Source organism: Bombyx mori, chromosome 19 (assembly GCF_030269925.1).
Source record: "Bombyx mori chromosome 19, ASM3026992v2".
Classification (NCBI taxonomy): Eukaryota; Metazoa; Arthropoda; class Insecta; order Lepidoptera; family Bombycidae; genus Bombyx; species Bombyx mori.
Genome location: NC_085125.1, coordinates 11,243,411 through 11,259,302, shown reverse-complemented (window position 1 = coordinate 11,259,302; position 15,892 = coordinate 11,243,411). Strand labels below are relative to the sequence as shown.

General features: G+C 36.1%; 1 protein-coding gene across 1 annotated transcript in view; it reads left to right on the top strand.

The window, feature by feature from the left end:
- The window catches only part of LOC101739209 (receptor-type guanylate cyclase gcy-28), a 59,642-nt gene extending 51,028 nt beyond the window's left edge, over nt 1-8,614 (top strand). The window contains exons 16-21 of the mRNA XM_021351008.3: nt 545-728; nt 2,068-2,214; nt 3,385-3,577; nt 4,673-4,825; nt 6,942-7,062; nt 7,365-8,614. Coding sequence (XP_021206683.1) covers nt 545-728; nt 2,068-2,214; nt 3,385-3,577; nt 4,673-4,825; nt 6,942-7,062; nt 7,365-7,630 — 1,064 coding nt within the window. The 3' untranslated portion in view covers nt 7,631-8,614. The remainder of the gene's footprint in view (nt 1-544; nt 729-2,067; nt 2,215-3,384; nt 3,578-4,672; nt 4,826-6,941; nt 7,063-7,364) is intronic.
- Nucleotides 8,615-15,892: the final 7,278 nt, after the last annotated feature.

The following is a 15,892-nucleotide window of genomic DNA, read 5'->3' as shown; positions in this document are numbered from 1 at the left end:
ATGATTTATTAAAATTCGATAGTAGGTATAATTAAATTTATTTTTAAAACATTTACTTCTATAAAGGACAAGTGCAACTATTTTTAATTCGGCAGTGGGTATAATTAAATATATTAAACATATTAATTAATTAAAATATCAAAAAACAAAATAAATTAATTGAGTAAGAAAACAAAGAACAGAAAGAAGCGAATTTAAAATTAACATAATGATTTATCATTTAAAAAATCGTTTACTGTATAATAACATCTTAAGGTTAATAATTTTTTCAGGTTCTTTTTAAATAAAAATAATTCGTCTTTTTTTTAGCATCAGGTAGCTTATTATATATTTTCGGTGTCATACACAATACACTTTTTTGCATAAGAGTTGTCTTAGCACAGTGCGAACACAATTTATTTTGGTCGCGCCGGTTACGTTGCGAAACTATGCGGGGTTTTTAACAATTTGCAGTTATTTTTTACAAACAGGTATAATTCAATTTATTTTTAAAAGATTTACTTTTTAATACTATAAACGACAAGTGCAACTACTTGTATCGCAGAGATAGTGACACGTGTTTGTGCCCGAGAGTCACCGCCGTTCCGGCCGGTGGTGGGCGTCGGAGAAGTCACAGCTGGAGGCGGAGGAGGCTCGGCGTTGGAACTACTGGAGTTGGCTGCGAGGTGCTGGGCTGAACCACCTGACGATAGGCCGAGCTTCGACACTATCAACGCTAATTATATCAAGTGAGTTCTTTGTGTCCGGTCGTGATAATATTCAATGAAATGAGTGTTTTTTTTTTTGTATTGCCCTTGTAGTCAGACGAGCATACGGCCCACCTGATGATTACTTAATGGTTACCGGGAAATGCCGGGGGCAGAACCAAGCCGCTGCCTACCGACATGTAGACATAAACATGTGTACAAATAAGAGTAGAGAATTTATAATAAGGACCATAAATAGCTTTCTCTCTACAAAAATATAAGGAGATTTGCCCGCTTCGCTGCGTATTTAAAATTAACATTATTATTTATTGTCATTATTATCTAATTATTAGCCTATTAATTACATGTATTTTCTACATGGATACCAAGTTTCAAGTCAATCGGATGCATGGTTCAGTACTTATAATGGAACATCCGTAAAAATCACTGTAAATTTATATATTAGAATGGAGATAATAAAAAATAAGGAACTAATAAAACATAATCCGTGCACTTCAATTGCTAGAATTGAATTGCACGGATTATGTTTTATTAATAGTGTTATGTTATGTTGTGTTCTTCGTGACGGCAGCGGACTGGAATAGACGTGAGCGGCACGATTATCCCACTTAACCACTTAACATTAGGTGGCCCGTGAGTTCGTTCACCCACATAAGCAATAAAAAAAGGTTAATCCATCAATGCCAAAAAGGCAAAAGCTAATTTTTCAATCTGTTACACAATAAAACTTTAAGATGTTTTTGTTGGATTTCTAATTTAAATTGCCTTACTATCCAAGATGCCTTGGACAGATCCTTAAAATTTGGCCCGTATTATTGCTTACATACTTGTGACGGTAGCCATCATGCAACACAAGATATTTGACAGATGCCTGAATCTCGCTTGCGAGGTTTTCAAGATAAGCTTGCATATATACAAGTTCCGAACAACAACATTCGGATCGTTGGTCTACCGAGCTATATCGCCCGTTCGGTGGAAGATCTTCCTTTCGTTGTTATACTAATAATATATAATAATAACCCTTTATTGCTGTTTTACTTACTAATTAATAACTTCATAAATTACATAATAATAAATTAAATTTAAATTCAACTTATAATCAAGTATTCCGTTCGGCGTTCGGTGTGGTTTTCAAAACAGCTTGTCTCTCGACAAAGGCCCACTCTAAAGATTGCCAATATTCTCTATTTTTGGCCATTCGACTCCAATGTGGGCCGGTTACACTCTTTATTTCATCTTCCCAATTTTTTGCCTGTCTTCCTTTTTTTCTAAAGTCATCCCGTGGGTACCACTCTGTAATTATTTTAGTCCAACCGTAAAGCAACATACTTTATAGTATTAACAGTAAATTAACTATTAGGGGGTACTGCGACAATCTTATGGATGATTTGCTGCGGCGTATGGAACAATACGCGAACAATCTCGAATCTTTGGTCGAAGAGAAAACTGAACAGCTGTCGTTGGAAAAGAGGCGCTCTGAAGAATTACTGTATCAAGTTTTACCGAGGTGAGTTTTGTGTGCCACAGCTGCTGTGTCATCGCAATATTCCGGTCACCGTCCTCGTCAATCCCGTCGCTTGCGACGAAGTGCTCGACGAGCGAATTAACCCATAGACACAGCCCACTGAGTTTCTCGCCGGATCTTCTCAGTGGGTCGCGCTTCCGATCCGGCGGTAGATTCTGCGAAGCACTGCTCTTGCTAGGGCCAGTGTTAGCAACACTCCGGTTTGAGCCCCGTGAGCTCACCTACACGTTAGGGCGAAGCTGAAATAGCCTCTCAAGGCTATCAGCATAGGTAGGAAAAAAAAGTCGCAATGTCACGAAGCTAACGCCAAATTTGCGCGGGGTCAATATATGTTAACAGTTCTCGATATATTCCACTCGTATACTTGCTTTTGACTTAGACCTAACGCAATCTCCCGGCTTCATGTTATCTTTTGCAAGGCACTAAACATAAAATCAATTAATAATTCATTATCAATTAACATGTTACTTTGTTTAATTGCAATTTAAATATGTTTTAATCAAATTCAGTCTTCACTTAAATTTCTTTTGATTAACTTTCGTAATGTAAGTTTTCTGACGCTTTCAATGATAAAGTTTATCTGTTGAACAAATGGGATACAATGTGTATGTAGTTGAGTTAATAGTTCATCAAAATCTAATTACAACTTTTAATCCGCCCAATAGACGGTACCAAATCGCGCTGTTATTCTCTTTACATTCTATCTCTTTCACGCAATCCTTGGATCAAGAATAATACTTATCAATTTGGAAAATATTTTACCGTCCAATTAAAAACAAAACTAATAAATAATATACAACAACCATTACTGCTCTAACAGTATTGTCCAAAAAAGGACTGAAATGTTTTCAGGGTTTATGTATGAGGTCACCGTCCTCGTCGAACCCGTCGCTTGGGACGAAGGGCTCGACGAGCGAATTAACCCATAGACACAGCCCACTGAGTTTCTCGCCGGATCTTCTCAGTGGGTCGCGTTTCCGATCCGGTGGTAGATTCTGCGAAGCACGGCTCTTGCTAGGGTCAATGTTAGCAACACTCTGGCTTGAGCCCCATGAGCTCACCTACAAACGTTAGGGTAAAGCTGAAATAGCCTCTTAAGGCTATCAGCATAGGTAGGGGAAAAAAAAGTACTATTAATTTTGGTCGATACAGACCCGTGGCTCAGCAATTAATGGCCGGTGAAGTGGTACAACCAGAGAGCTTCGAGTGCGTCACGGTTTACTTCAGCGACATAGTCGGTTTCACGGAGCTCTGCGCGGCCTCCACTCCCATGCAAGTTGTGGATCTTTTGAACGACTTGTACAGCACATTCGACAGAATCATCGGTTTTTATGATGTTTATAAGGTAAGGAGGTTTGTATTGGTGTTTTTTTCTGAATAGCTCCAATGTAAATGACCTATAATTTCGTAGAACGAATGGCCGTTGGGGCCAGAAAGTTCTTGAGTGGCGACCGCGTACCGGAAGACGTAGCGTGGGTAGGCCTCCCACAAGATGGACTGACGATCTATTGAGGTTCGCGAGGATCTGCTAGATGCAGGCAGCGCAGGACCGGTCTTTGTGGCGAGGCTTGGGGAGGCCCATGTCCAGCATTGGACGTCTGTGGGCTGATAAGAAGAAGAAGAAGAAGAAGAAATGATCTATACACATCAGCCTGTCTACTGTCCACTGCTGAATATAGGCCTCTCCAACTGATGTCCAGTGCGGCCGGTCCGTTACCACCTGCATCCAACGTGACCCAGCAATTTTCACCAGGTCGTCGGTCCATCTGGTAGGTGGCCGTCCCACACTGCGCTTGCCAGTACGTGGTCTCCACTCGAGGATCTTTGTGTCCCATCGGCCGTCCGATCTTCGCGCTATGTGGCCTGCCCACTGCCACTTCAGTTTGCTAATCCTACGGGCTATTTAAACGACCTATACACATGGCAATTGTAATTTGCGTAATCACTGTTGGTAGGACCTCTTGTGAGTTCGTACGGGTAGGTACCACCACCCTGCCTATTTCTGCATTGAAACAGTAATGCGTTCCGGTTTGAAGGGTGGGGCAGCCGTTGAAACTATACTGAAACCTTGGAACTTATATCTCAAGGTGGGTGGCGCATTTATGTTGTAGATGTCTATTGGCTCCGGTAACCACTTAAAACCAGGTGGGCTGTGAACTCATCCACCCCATCAAAGCAATAAAAAAAACTCTAATGTAAATCACCTATAAACTGGCTACGTAAATACTGCACCTAAAGACAGGTCGGAGTCCGAAATAATGAGTTTCTCGGCTATCATACAGAAATACGTGATCAGTTCTCCTGAAATCCAAAATGAGTAACCAATTTGGACAATAATTAAATTTGTTTTTTTTTCAAGTGATTAGATATTCTTAAATAATTCTTTCAAAGTTAATATTTAATTAATCTTTGCTGTAGTACTGTCATTTATCTTGTAAAGGTCGAAACAATAGGAGACGCCTACATGGTTGTGTCTGGCCTGCCCGAGAGGAACGGCGACCTTCACGCAAGAGAAATATGCTTAATGGCGCTTGCCATAGTCGACGCAGTCAGGGGCTTCGTTGTCCGTCACCGGCCCGCGCACCGACTCGAGGTCAGTAGCTGCGTGACTCAACAGAATCTCCAATTCTATACAAGTTACTAGCTGACCCGGCCGACTTTGTAGTGCCTCAATCGATAAATAAAAGACCTATACTTTTGTATAAAATAAACTTAAAACAAACAAAAGGAATCCGTCCGACGGAGGACACATCAAAGGAAAAACAAAATATTTTATTTAATTCCAAGCATTATCATATTTATCTACCTTTTAAACTTTCACAAATAATTCAAGACCAAAATTAGTCAAATCGGTCTAGCCGCTCTCGAATTTTAGCGAGACTAACGAACAGCAATTCATTTTTATATATATAGATAGGAAACACAGCATAAACGCATTGCTCACAGCAATGATACTGAATGACGACCACGACCGCCCTGATAAGTCGTCGTGGCCTAAAGGATAAGACGTCCGGTGCATTCGTATCTAGCGGTACCACGGTGTTCGAATCCCGCAGGCGGGTACCAATTTTTCTGATGAAATACGTACTTAACAAATGCTCACGATTGACTTCTACGGTAAAGGAATAACATCATGTAATAAAAATCAAACCCGTAAAATTGTAATTTGCGTAATTACTGGTGATAGAACGTCTTGTGAGTCCGCACGGGTAGGAACCACCACCCTGCCTATTTCTGCCGTGAAGCAGTTATGCGTTTCGTTTTGAAGGGTGGGACAGCCGTTGTAACTATACTTGAGACCTTAGAACTTATATTTTAAGGTGGGTGGCGCAGTTACATTGTAGATGTCTATGGCCTCCTGTAACCGCTTAATACCAGGTGGGCTGTGAGCTCGTCTACCCATATAAGCAATAAAAAAAAGAGTGATACAACAAAGAAGAAGAATAGGAAACATAAGGATACTTTATTAATGTGACCAGGCATTACAGCCTCTTATGAGTTTGCTTACGATGAGGTACAGAGTGTAGTCTTTGTTTTTTTTTAGGGACATTGAGGGTAGATTAGTTTACGGCTAGTAATTGCCTACAGTCGCTCGTGGATAACAACAATTTCAGGGGCATAGCTAAAATCCGAAAGCTCTTTTTTTGTAAATCGTTCTCTATATACATTTATAAACATTTACACATTCTTTACACACATAAAAGCAGATGAGTGGCAGCTCTATTTTATTAAATACAATCTCATTGAAGCGAGTTCGTCGAACGACCGTGCAGATATCACTTACACGAGATGATGACCGAGCTTTGCTAGGATTTTTTTTTGATAACGCCATCTTGTTGTGTCTTTAAAGCGGTTAGTTGCCCTCAATTAAGAAAAATAGTATAAATAAGAAATATTCACCAATAGATGTCGGGAAGAGTTGATTACTGAAAACACGAATAAAACAACATTTTCTGAAAATAAATCGTAGCTAGATCGATTTATCGCCCCCGAAATCCCGTGTATACTAAATTTTATGAAAATCGTTGGAGCCGTTTCCGAGATTCAGATTATATACATATATAATTAATATAGAAGAATTGCTCATTTAAAAATAAAAGATCTACGTAATTTTTAGTAGACAATACAGCTGAAATAACGAAATTTTCTTAAATGAAACTTAACAAAAAACAACATTAGACCAGAGTATCTACTAGAAGATTAATTTGTCCAACTTGAATCTTGGTCACTGATTGAGTCTTAAAGTTTTTTGAGACTTTTTACTGGTGGTAGGACCTCTTGTGAGTCCGCGCGGGTGGGTACCACCACTCTGCCTATTTCTGCCGTGAAGCAGTAATGCGTTTCGGTTTGAAGGGTGGGGCAGCCGTTGTAACTTACTTGAGACCTTAGAACTTATATCTCAAAGTGGGTGGCGCATTTACGTTGTGGATGTCTATGGGCTCCAGTAACCACTTAACACCAAGTGGGCTGTGAGCTCGTCCACCCACCTAGGAATAACAAAAAAAAAGTCTTAATGTTTAGTTTGTAAACATATTTAAAGCAACATATTTTAGGCCGCGGCTTGGATCTGCCCCTGGAATTGCTGAAGTCCATGGGCGACGGTAACCACTCACCATAAGGTGGGCCGTATGCTCGTTTGCCTAAATAACAAAACTGCAAAAGAAATAACGAGATATATTTGAGTTGCTTGAAGCTTGGCTTTGCTTCAGGTCCGCGTTGGTGTTCACTCCGGTCCGGTTTGTGCCGGCGTGGTGGGTGTTAAGATGCCCCATTACTGCCTTTTTGGGGATACCGTTAACACCGCAAGTAGAATGGAATCTACAGGCCAACGTGAGTACTTCATAATTATTTGTAATAAAACATATTATTATATCCATGATATTGGGTACTTCAGAAATAAATAAACAATAAAAGGTTAATCGCGAATAAGAAAACAACATGTATAAGCCCTTAATCTAATAAAATTAATATTTCAAACAAACTGAGCTTTCTTATTACTGAATGATAGACTTCACTGAATGACACTCGAGAAAAATCCTTTTTAGAAAACCAAATAGTTTAGTTAATCAAGGTTTTCCTTTACACGTATACTATCCAGCTTATGATATCATTGTCTTCCCTTACACTAACAGCCCTCCGTATCCATTTGAGTGAGAACACACGTGTGCTCCTGGAACAATGGGGAACATTCATAGTGGAGCGTCGCGGCGAGGTGGAGTTGAAGGGTCGGGGACGGATGTTGACTCACTGGCTGCTGCAGTGCTCTGAGCCAGAGACCAGACCTCACTGCCAAAGTCCCCAGCAGCCTCCGCAGTATCCTATACTGTTCCCGACCTTACCTCCTGTGTCTATACAGGTCCCTTACTTAGTTGTCGAGCCCCCCACAATGGCTGCCTGAGTATTTCGCGTTCGCGTTTTGATTAAAATTTGTATCAGATATTTTATATTCCTAGTGCCAAATTTGGTGATAGTGATAAGGACAATTAGAACGTCTCTATTTTAATATTCGTATTATTGTGACGTATTTATTTTGTCAGTGGATGTCATTAAATCATCTCTAATTAAATCAAATTCGCGTTTTGATTAAATTTTGTATCAGATATTTTATATTCCTTTTGCCAATTTCGGTAAGGGCAAGGACAATTAGAACGTCTCTATTTTAATATTCGTATTATTGTGACATATTTATTTTTGTCGGTGGATGTAATTAAATCATCTATAATTAAATCATCGATATTAAGTCATCGATAGTCGAATGTGTAGATTGTGTAGCATTGAAATAAAACTACTAGTCGGACTTCACATTAATTAATATTCAGTAAAATTCAAGTCAAATTGTGATTTTAAGATAATTAAAAAACAACCCAGTTCTCTGATATCTAAGCAAGTAATGAAAGTACACAAATGTTTAAACTGCACTCATAGTAATTTTCAATTTAATTTTCCTTTGTGTTCTGTGTAAATTGAGTTCTAATTGAATTAGACTTTTTTTTATTTGCAAAGCTTCTGTAGTCATTCGTTTTAAGTATTGTTATAGTATTTATTATAATAATTTATACACCACAGGCGGCACTGTATACACAGCAGTGTGCTTAGTGCGAGTTTTTTAACGTTCTCGACAGCGTAAAAGTTAACTCAAATTTGTATGCAGTTGGAACAGCGCCCCTGGCGGAAAATGTAGTCAAACGTTTAAACTCCATAAATAATTGAGTTAACTTTTACGCTATCGAGACGTTAAAAAGCTCGTAGTAAGCGCACAGATGTACTACTATAGAAAATAAGAAATGAAAATGTTGTTTCTTTTTCTTTAGTTTAAGACGTAGTAATAAGGAATTATAATAAATTTAAAAGGATTTTTAAATTATATAATTTTTGAGAAGTATTAATGTTATGTTTTTTTGTAATTCAGCAATCAAAATCTGCTAATTATATCATTCGTTCAAATGAAGCTTAACACAATGGACAACGCAAATTGTCTGATTTAGCTTTTCGTATATTTTGTTCCAAATAACGTCATGTAATGTAGTGAAACTCGGCCGACTTTTGCTATTTTAATGTTGACCAAAGTCGTATAATTTATTAAGGTATATTATTAAATTAAAAATAACACGCACGTTTATGTAATTTTCAGTCGTGATGATAGTTCTCAAATTTTAAATTAACTGTTTTAATACGAAACGAGGAAGATTAATACGAAGATTAATAATAATAAAATGACGGATGTCAAAATTGACGTAAATATTGAATACAATGTGTTCTCGGATCATCACTACATAGTATAAAACAAAGTCGCTCTCTCTGTCCCTATATCTGTCTGTCCCTATGTATGCTTAAATCTTTAAAACTACGCAACGAATTTTGATGCGGGTTTTTTTTAATAGATAGATTGATTAAAGAGGAAGGTTTATATGTATAATAACATCCATTAAATAGTGGAGAAATCAATAATAAATTACAGTTTCCGAAGCGAAGCGAGTGCGGGTCGCTAGTAATAAATATAAAGAAGGTCCAGAATGGTGAATATTAAAGAATGGCTTTATTTAACTACTAACCGTACTTTAGATTTGTATTGGATTATAACGCGACAATCTTAGTCTTGTAAACAAGAGAGAAAAAAACGGATATCACATAACGAATGTAATCAACGCGAGATGAAGTCGTATGAGTATAATATGTAGTTTTAATCAGTCGATGAAGCGTGAATACCGAAGATATACTACATGGGCTTAGTTTGTCCAAGTTTACCTATATCTAAGATGTACATACATCATGTTACGTTATCTGTATATTAATACGTGAAGCAAAAACTTTGTATCCCTTTTTACGAAAATTGCGCGGACGGAGGAGTATGAAATTTTCCACACTTATAGAGAATATACAGAAGAAGTGCACAAAGCTAATATTTTTTTAAAATAATGCATAAAAGATACATTAAATCAATAAAGAAAACATCACACACACTACATACCATGTATTTGACGCACACACGCATGCGTACTATTTATTGTCAAACTTTTGTTCTTGACCTCTGTGGTCAAATTAAGAATACATTAAATATTGTTTGTCTTTATTATATTTTTTATAGTGTACTTTTAGCGAAATTTGTGATTATAGAAGTATAAAATACAATCATAATAGTGTACAAACTTACAATTAAAATTAATTATAGTCGAATTTCGACTACTGCGGGACCTCTAATTTATTTAAATAGAGCGCGGACGATCGAAACGTAAACGTCAAACTATTAAAACAATCGTATCTTATCTTTCAAATTGCAAATAAAACAAGCGTTGTCTACGTAAGTCGGATGCAAATTTTATATGCGATTAAGTCGAAGCTCACTCCCGTTACGAGTCTGCGTCGATTATATTAACATTTTACAAGCTACGTCTTAGTTGAAGTCGTTGAAGACCGCCCGGTTAATATGTATGTATAAATACGGGACTGAGTCAGATTAGACACACGCTGTTAGACCTAACTGCATTGTGTGATGTTTCAAAACTTTGTATGAGACGACGGGTCTTTTATATATACAGTGCAACCTCGATATTTTCTGATTATCTCGATTTTTACTGGTGGTAGGACCTCTTGTGAGTCCGCACGGGTAGGTACCACCGCTCCGCCTATTTCTGCCGTGAAGCAGTAATGCGTTTCGGTTTGAAGGGTGGGGCAGCCGTTGTGACTATACTGAGACCTTAGAACTATATCTCAAGGTGTGTGGCGCATTTGCGTTGTAGATGTCTATGGGCTCCAGTAACCACTTAACATCAGGTGGGCTGTGAGCTCGTCCACACATCTAAGCAATAAAAAAAAAAAAAAAAAAAAAATATAACAAATCGATAGGCAAAAAGTAAATATTCGTTATATCAATAATTCGGTAAACTGAGGTTTGTTATATTAAGGTTAGGTTAGCCTACCATTTGTTATAACGAGGTAAAAAATATATAGTTTTACTCACCTCAACATTATGTACTAATTTTGTTATATCGAACAACTTCTACTAATAAATGATAACACATTTTTATCTAATTACTGTGGACGTATTTTTTTTATTTTATTTTTTCAAGCGACGACGGTGGATAGCCTCTATATATTGAGATTTGTTATATTAAGGTTGCACTGTATATGTTTGTTTACTTTCACTGTTAAAGCGTTTTGGAGGGAAACACACAGGATCGGTCATTTTAGAGAAGAGTGGGAGACAGTTATGTCCAGCAGTGGACGTCTGTGGGCTGACGATGATTATGTGATGGGTAGGTATCATTCTTCATTTTGCCGTCTTGCAGCATTCATGTGCTCCAGTAAGAGGGGCATTCACGGGCTTATTAAGATTTCTGACTGGTGATTGTATTCACGAGTCTAGAGACACGAGCATAGGCTCTGATCACAACTTAGTAGCAGACGGTCTGTCTATCAGTTAAATTATATTATATATATATATATAGCTTCGATAAATATTACATACTGATATTTTTTTAATATTAACAAAAATAGGTGTAAACTGTTTAAAAAATTACCTATAATAGGCAGAATTAATTAATTGCAATGAAGTGCGTAACATAAAAAAAAATCCGAATTGGTTAACTAAATTTTTTGAAAACGAATTGACATATCTATACATACCAATACAACTGTAAGTATTTAGCTTTCTAATGTACTTACAATCGATGGAATATTGCTACAAACAATGGTAGGGCTCAGCGAATAATAATTACGAGGACTTTGTTAGCGTCTCATTTTTTTTTTGGCTCTGTAAATTGAAGATTACGATCCGCCTGGTATTGTCAGGTTACCATCGCTGACGGAAGTCAGGAAATCCATGAGCCAAGACGGTGTCTACAGTTGAATATTCTTTTTACATGAATTTTCAAGAAAAACATTTGTAGTAGCATCAACCAATCATTAATTTGCAAACGAATATGCAGCTTATCCGAAACTGAAATTCTGTATACGCGATTTAGTTAATGAAATATTGAATCCACGGCCTAAAATTACTGAATCGATAATTTAAAATTTAACAAAAAAAAAAAATTTAGTAAATGTTCAAATGAAAACATATTCTTCTGAATTTATATTAAATTATCCGAACGTCATATATAAATTAAAAAAATAAATAAATTTAAACAGTATATTAATAGAGTATAATAAATATTATTTCATAGTTGTACGAAAATAAATGTCTATTTTTATATGCATTTTGTTCAATCAAATGTACGCTTTGAGTAAGAATCGTAGTGTAGTGGTCTTAGGTCATTAATAATAAATGTCGTCTAATTCATATTGTGTTACTTATACAGCTCTATTTTAATAATAAAACAGTAACTCTGTCAATAGTAGCGTCTAGCAAACGCGCTTTGTAAAGAAATATACATAACTTTTTTAATGTTAGGATGTTATTTGAATGGTTAGTATAGTATTCGTATTTTTGTTATTGTAAGCTGCCTATATATGATTTAATTTTTGACCATTATCAAAATTATTTGCGGAACAAGGATTGCTGCCTGATTTTTTTAATTGCAATCAAAATCTTTGTATGCCGGTCAAATTATTTCAATGCTGTTTTTGTGGCTCACCAAATTTTATATTTACTAAACATCTAATTAGGGAACGTACCCATACTACGTGATCCGCTTAGGGGGGGGAGCGGAGTCTTTAAAATACTACAGTCCGTCACAGGAGCGGGGGGGTGGCTCAGGTTTTTGTCACGTAGTCGATTTTAGTGAGAGAAATCTCGTATTTTTTCGACCTATATTCGAATATAGCGCGCAGTGTTTAGCGTTTTGTAAACTCACACTACATAATTCACTAGTAATTTAAGTGTGCATGCAGTCTTATGCAATAAAGACGAGTACGAACAAATTTTTTTTTTTCAAGTTTTGCCTGTGATATGATTATGAATTACTACGTGAAAACTAAAGGGGGAGGGGGGCGTCTTGGCATACACTACGAGTGATCACCAAGGGGAGGGAGAGGTCGAAAAAACTAAAAAAATAAGTCACGTAGTATGGGTACGTTCCCTTACTTCTCTTAATGTTATAACAAGTTTTTGAGATCGTCTAATGTCTACGCTTTTAGTTCGTGTCAATTAAATATAATGTATAATTTGATATTGTAACATCAATTAAATTGAATTAAAAACATAAAGTGGTTTTACTGTACTGACTATAAGTCAAATAACTATTGTTTTGTCTTAAGAGCTTCAGCTGTTTTCAGTTAATTGGTCCTAAGTGTTACAGTGGTGTTGTCGATGACTACTCGTTGGATGTATGTGTCCTTTTTATAATTATTCTTTTGGCGTAACAATTAAATTTTTGAGTAAAAATATTGCCAATTCAATGAACTCAATTCCTGTACGCTGCGGCTTGACTATTGGCATTGATGATGTTCATGAGTGACATTGGCTTTATCACTGCATAGCCAAAGTCGCTTTCTCTGTCCCTATTACTGTCTGTCACTATGTATGCTTAAATCTTTAAAACTACGCAACGGATTTTGATGCGGTTTTTTTTATAGATAGAGTGATTGAAGAGAAAGGTTTATATGTATAATAACATCCATTAAATAGTGGACAAATCAATACTAAATTATAGTTTCCGAAGCGAAGCGAGGGCGGGTCGCTAGTTGCTGATAAAAAAAATGAGATTTTTCAATCATGAAACGTACGTATGAATGAACCCGAAAAGTCTCAGATAGCTCTCGAAATTCAATTCAGTATCCGCGTGATCTCTCAAAAAAGATTTAATTCTCAACAGACTCGAATTGTAAATTAGATATATGAACTTTGATCTGAAAGGGTCAGAAGGTTACTCGGAAGCACGTCCCTTCCATACGTTTGAAGTACACTAATAATGTATCTTGTGCCACACATATATATGTATATCACATATATGTACCTCCTACATTCATCCTCTTAATTTCGACATCGTTCAGATTTCTGTAAAGGTTTTATTCAAAATATGTACGTTTAAAATGATTAAAGAGAATTCAGGAACTGTAATTATTGTATATTAATTGTATTTTATTTCATGTTCAAATAATAATCAAAAATTAATAACCCAAAAAATGATGTAGTACTGTTGCCAGCACTGAATTTAATTTCACCAATTAATTTATTTATTTACTTCGTTTATTCACTTTGTTGTTGATGATCTTTTAGTTTATTTACTTTGTTGGTGATGGTTGAAAAAAAAAACTGGCATTACATTCAGCAAAAAGATTTTCCGAATATTTATGGAAATAACTTTTGAAATGTATTTTTCCAGAATGTCTTTATTATTCACAAGAAGTACATTCAAAGCTATTGCCGAATAAATCAAAGACAGATTCGCAATAAAGAATGAGACGTGTGGCGGCATTTTTGATTTAACTCTTGCGATCATAATTTTAATATTCGTACCCTTTATTCGTTCTTACAGTTCGGTTAATGGCCTATAATAATCAGTCATGGCTGTAATGGACGCGTCAGAATGCTATAAAGCACCCTCTGTTTTGGTATACAGTAAGTTCATTTTTGTATTGATGACATGTTCATTCTGATTGAATATTATATACATACTAGCTGTACCCGTCCGCTTCGCTGGGAATTTAAAATTAACATTATCATTTCTCACCCCCACAAAGATTCTCATCATTAACGCCCCCGCAACTGGTGTAGGGAGTCCAACACTCATATAAATATTAGGCTATCCATTAAGTTAAGTACATGTATTTTCTACATGGACACCAAGTTTCAAGTCAATCGGATGCATGGTTCAGTAGTTATAATGGAACATCCGTAAAAACCACTGTAGATTTATATATTAGTATAGATTTAGTATTGAACTAAAGTATTGTGATGGGATTTGATATGAGACCTTAAATATATATCCCAAAATTCAAAGATATATTCACAAGAAACAATTTAAGGCCACTTACCCTGTATAATAAAATATACGTAAAACTAAACGATAAGTGCTGTTCTATTTTAAAAGTTAAGAAAACTTTATTGAGCTTAACCTATATTGTTATAGAATTTGTGACCATAAATTAGGTATTTTTTTAACCTTGTGTGTCTGCTTTTTTATTGAGTTCGTTCACTCATTTAAGCATGATAATCAATTATTATTTATTGAAATGTTGCATTTGAGCAAACTTGACAAAGTAGAGATCGGACCTTAAATTTCTTATGCAGAGATTTATAAAAGAATACATTCACTACCTATATTGTATACTGGTTTTCATGCGGTCTCCCAGACTAGTTTTGCCACCCGTGATCGAACACAGTGGAAGAACGTCATATGTGGTCGCGATCCTCAGCAGTGAGGGAACGATATAGAAGAAGACAAAGCTTGCATGGTCTTCCGTCTAGCTCGTTTGATTGACGACTATCTTTTTTCATGGTTTAACATAATAAAAAAAAAAGAAATAAAAAATACACAAGTAAGAAAATTGGTGTCTTTATTTTTTGCAATTCTTTCCTAGTATTTATTAGAGTTTACCTGCCCAAGGTTTAAAAGTTACATATAGAATTAACGACAAGAAACTCGCATGTTTCGTAGCATAAGATTTAGAACAAGACTTGACCCACAAGTTTGTAGCGGTAGCTATCACAGAACACGAGAAGAAAATCCGGAATATGTTTAACGAAGGGTAAATAAAACATTTTTACAACATTAGAGGAGAGCCGTTTCTAGTTAAAATTTTTGAAAAAATACCCCAACAAAAAGTTCTTTTTACCCCATTCAACTAGCCGATATTTGAATGGGGTAAAAATTAAAAAACGAATTGTTCGAAAACAAAAATGGGCCTTTAATTACAAAAATAAATGTCGCGCATTAAGCCAAATTTCGTTTAAACTAAATATCCTTTTATCCCTCGATGTGTATATGCATATGCAAACATATCTTAAAATGGTCGTCAGTGAGATTCAGACATCCTTCAAATACTTTTGTCTTCTTTACTATACCTAATATAACTACCGCGAAAAGCTTTCGCATTTATCTTAAACATACAGAAGTGAGAAAGCTGGTATCTTTATTTTTTGCAATTCTTTCTCTGTTTTTTAACGTGATCTTTGTGTTCTGTATTTAGGAGGTAGGTTATATTAGATGTTTTACATTGATTTCATTACGGCTACTCCATCCTTCAATCCTGAACGCATGACTGCTCTGCAGCATTAATA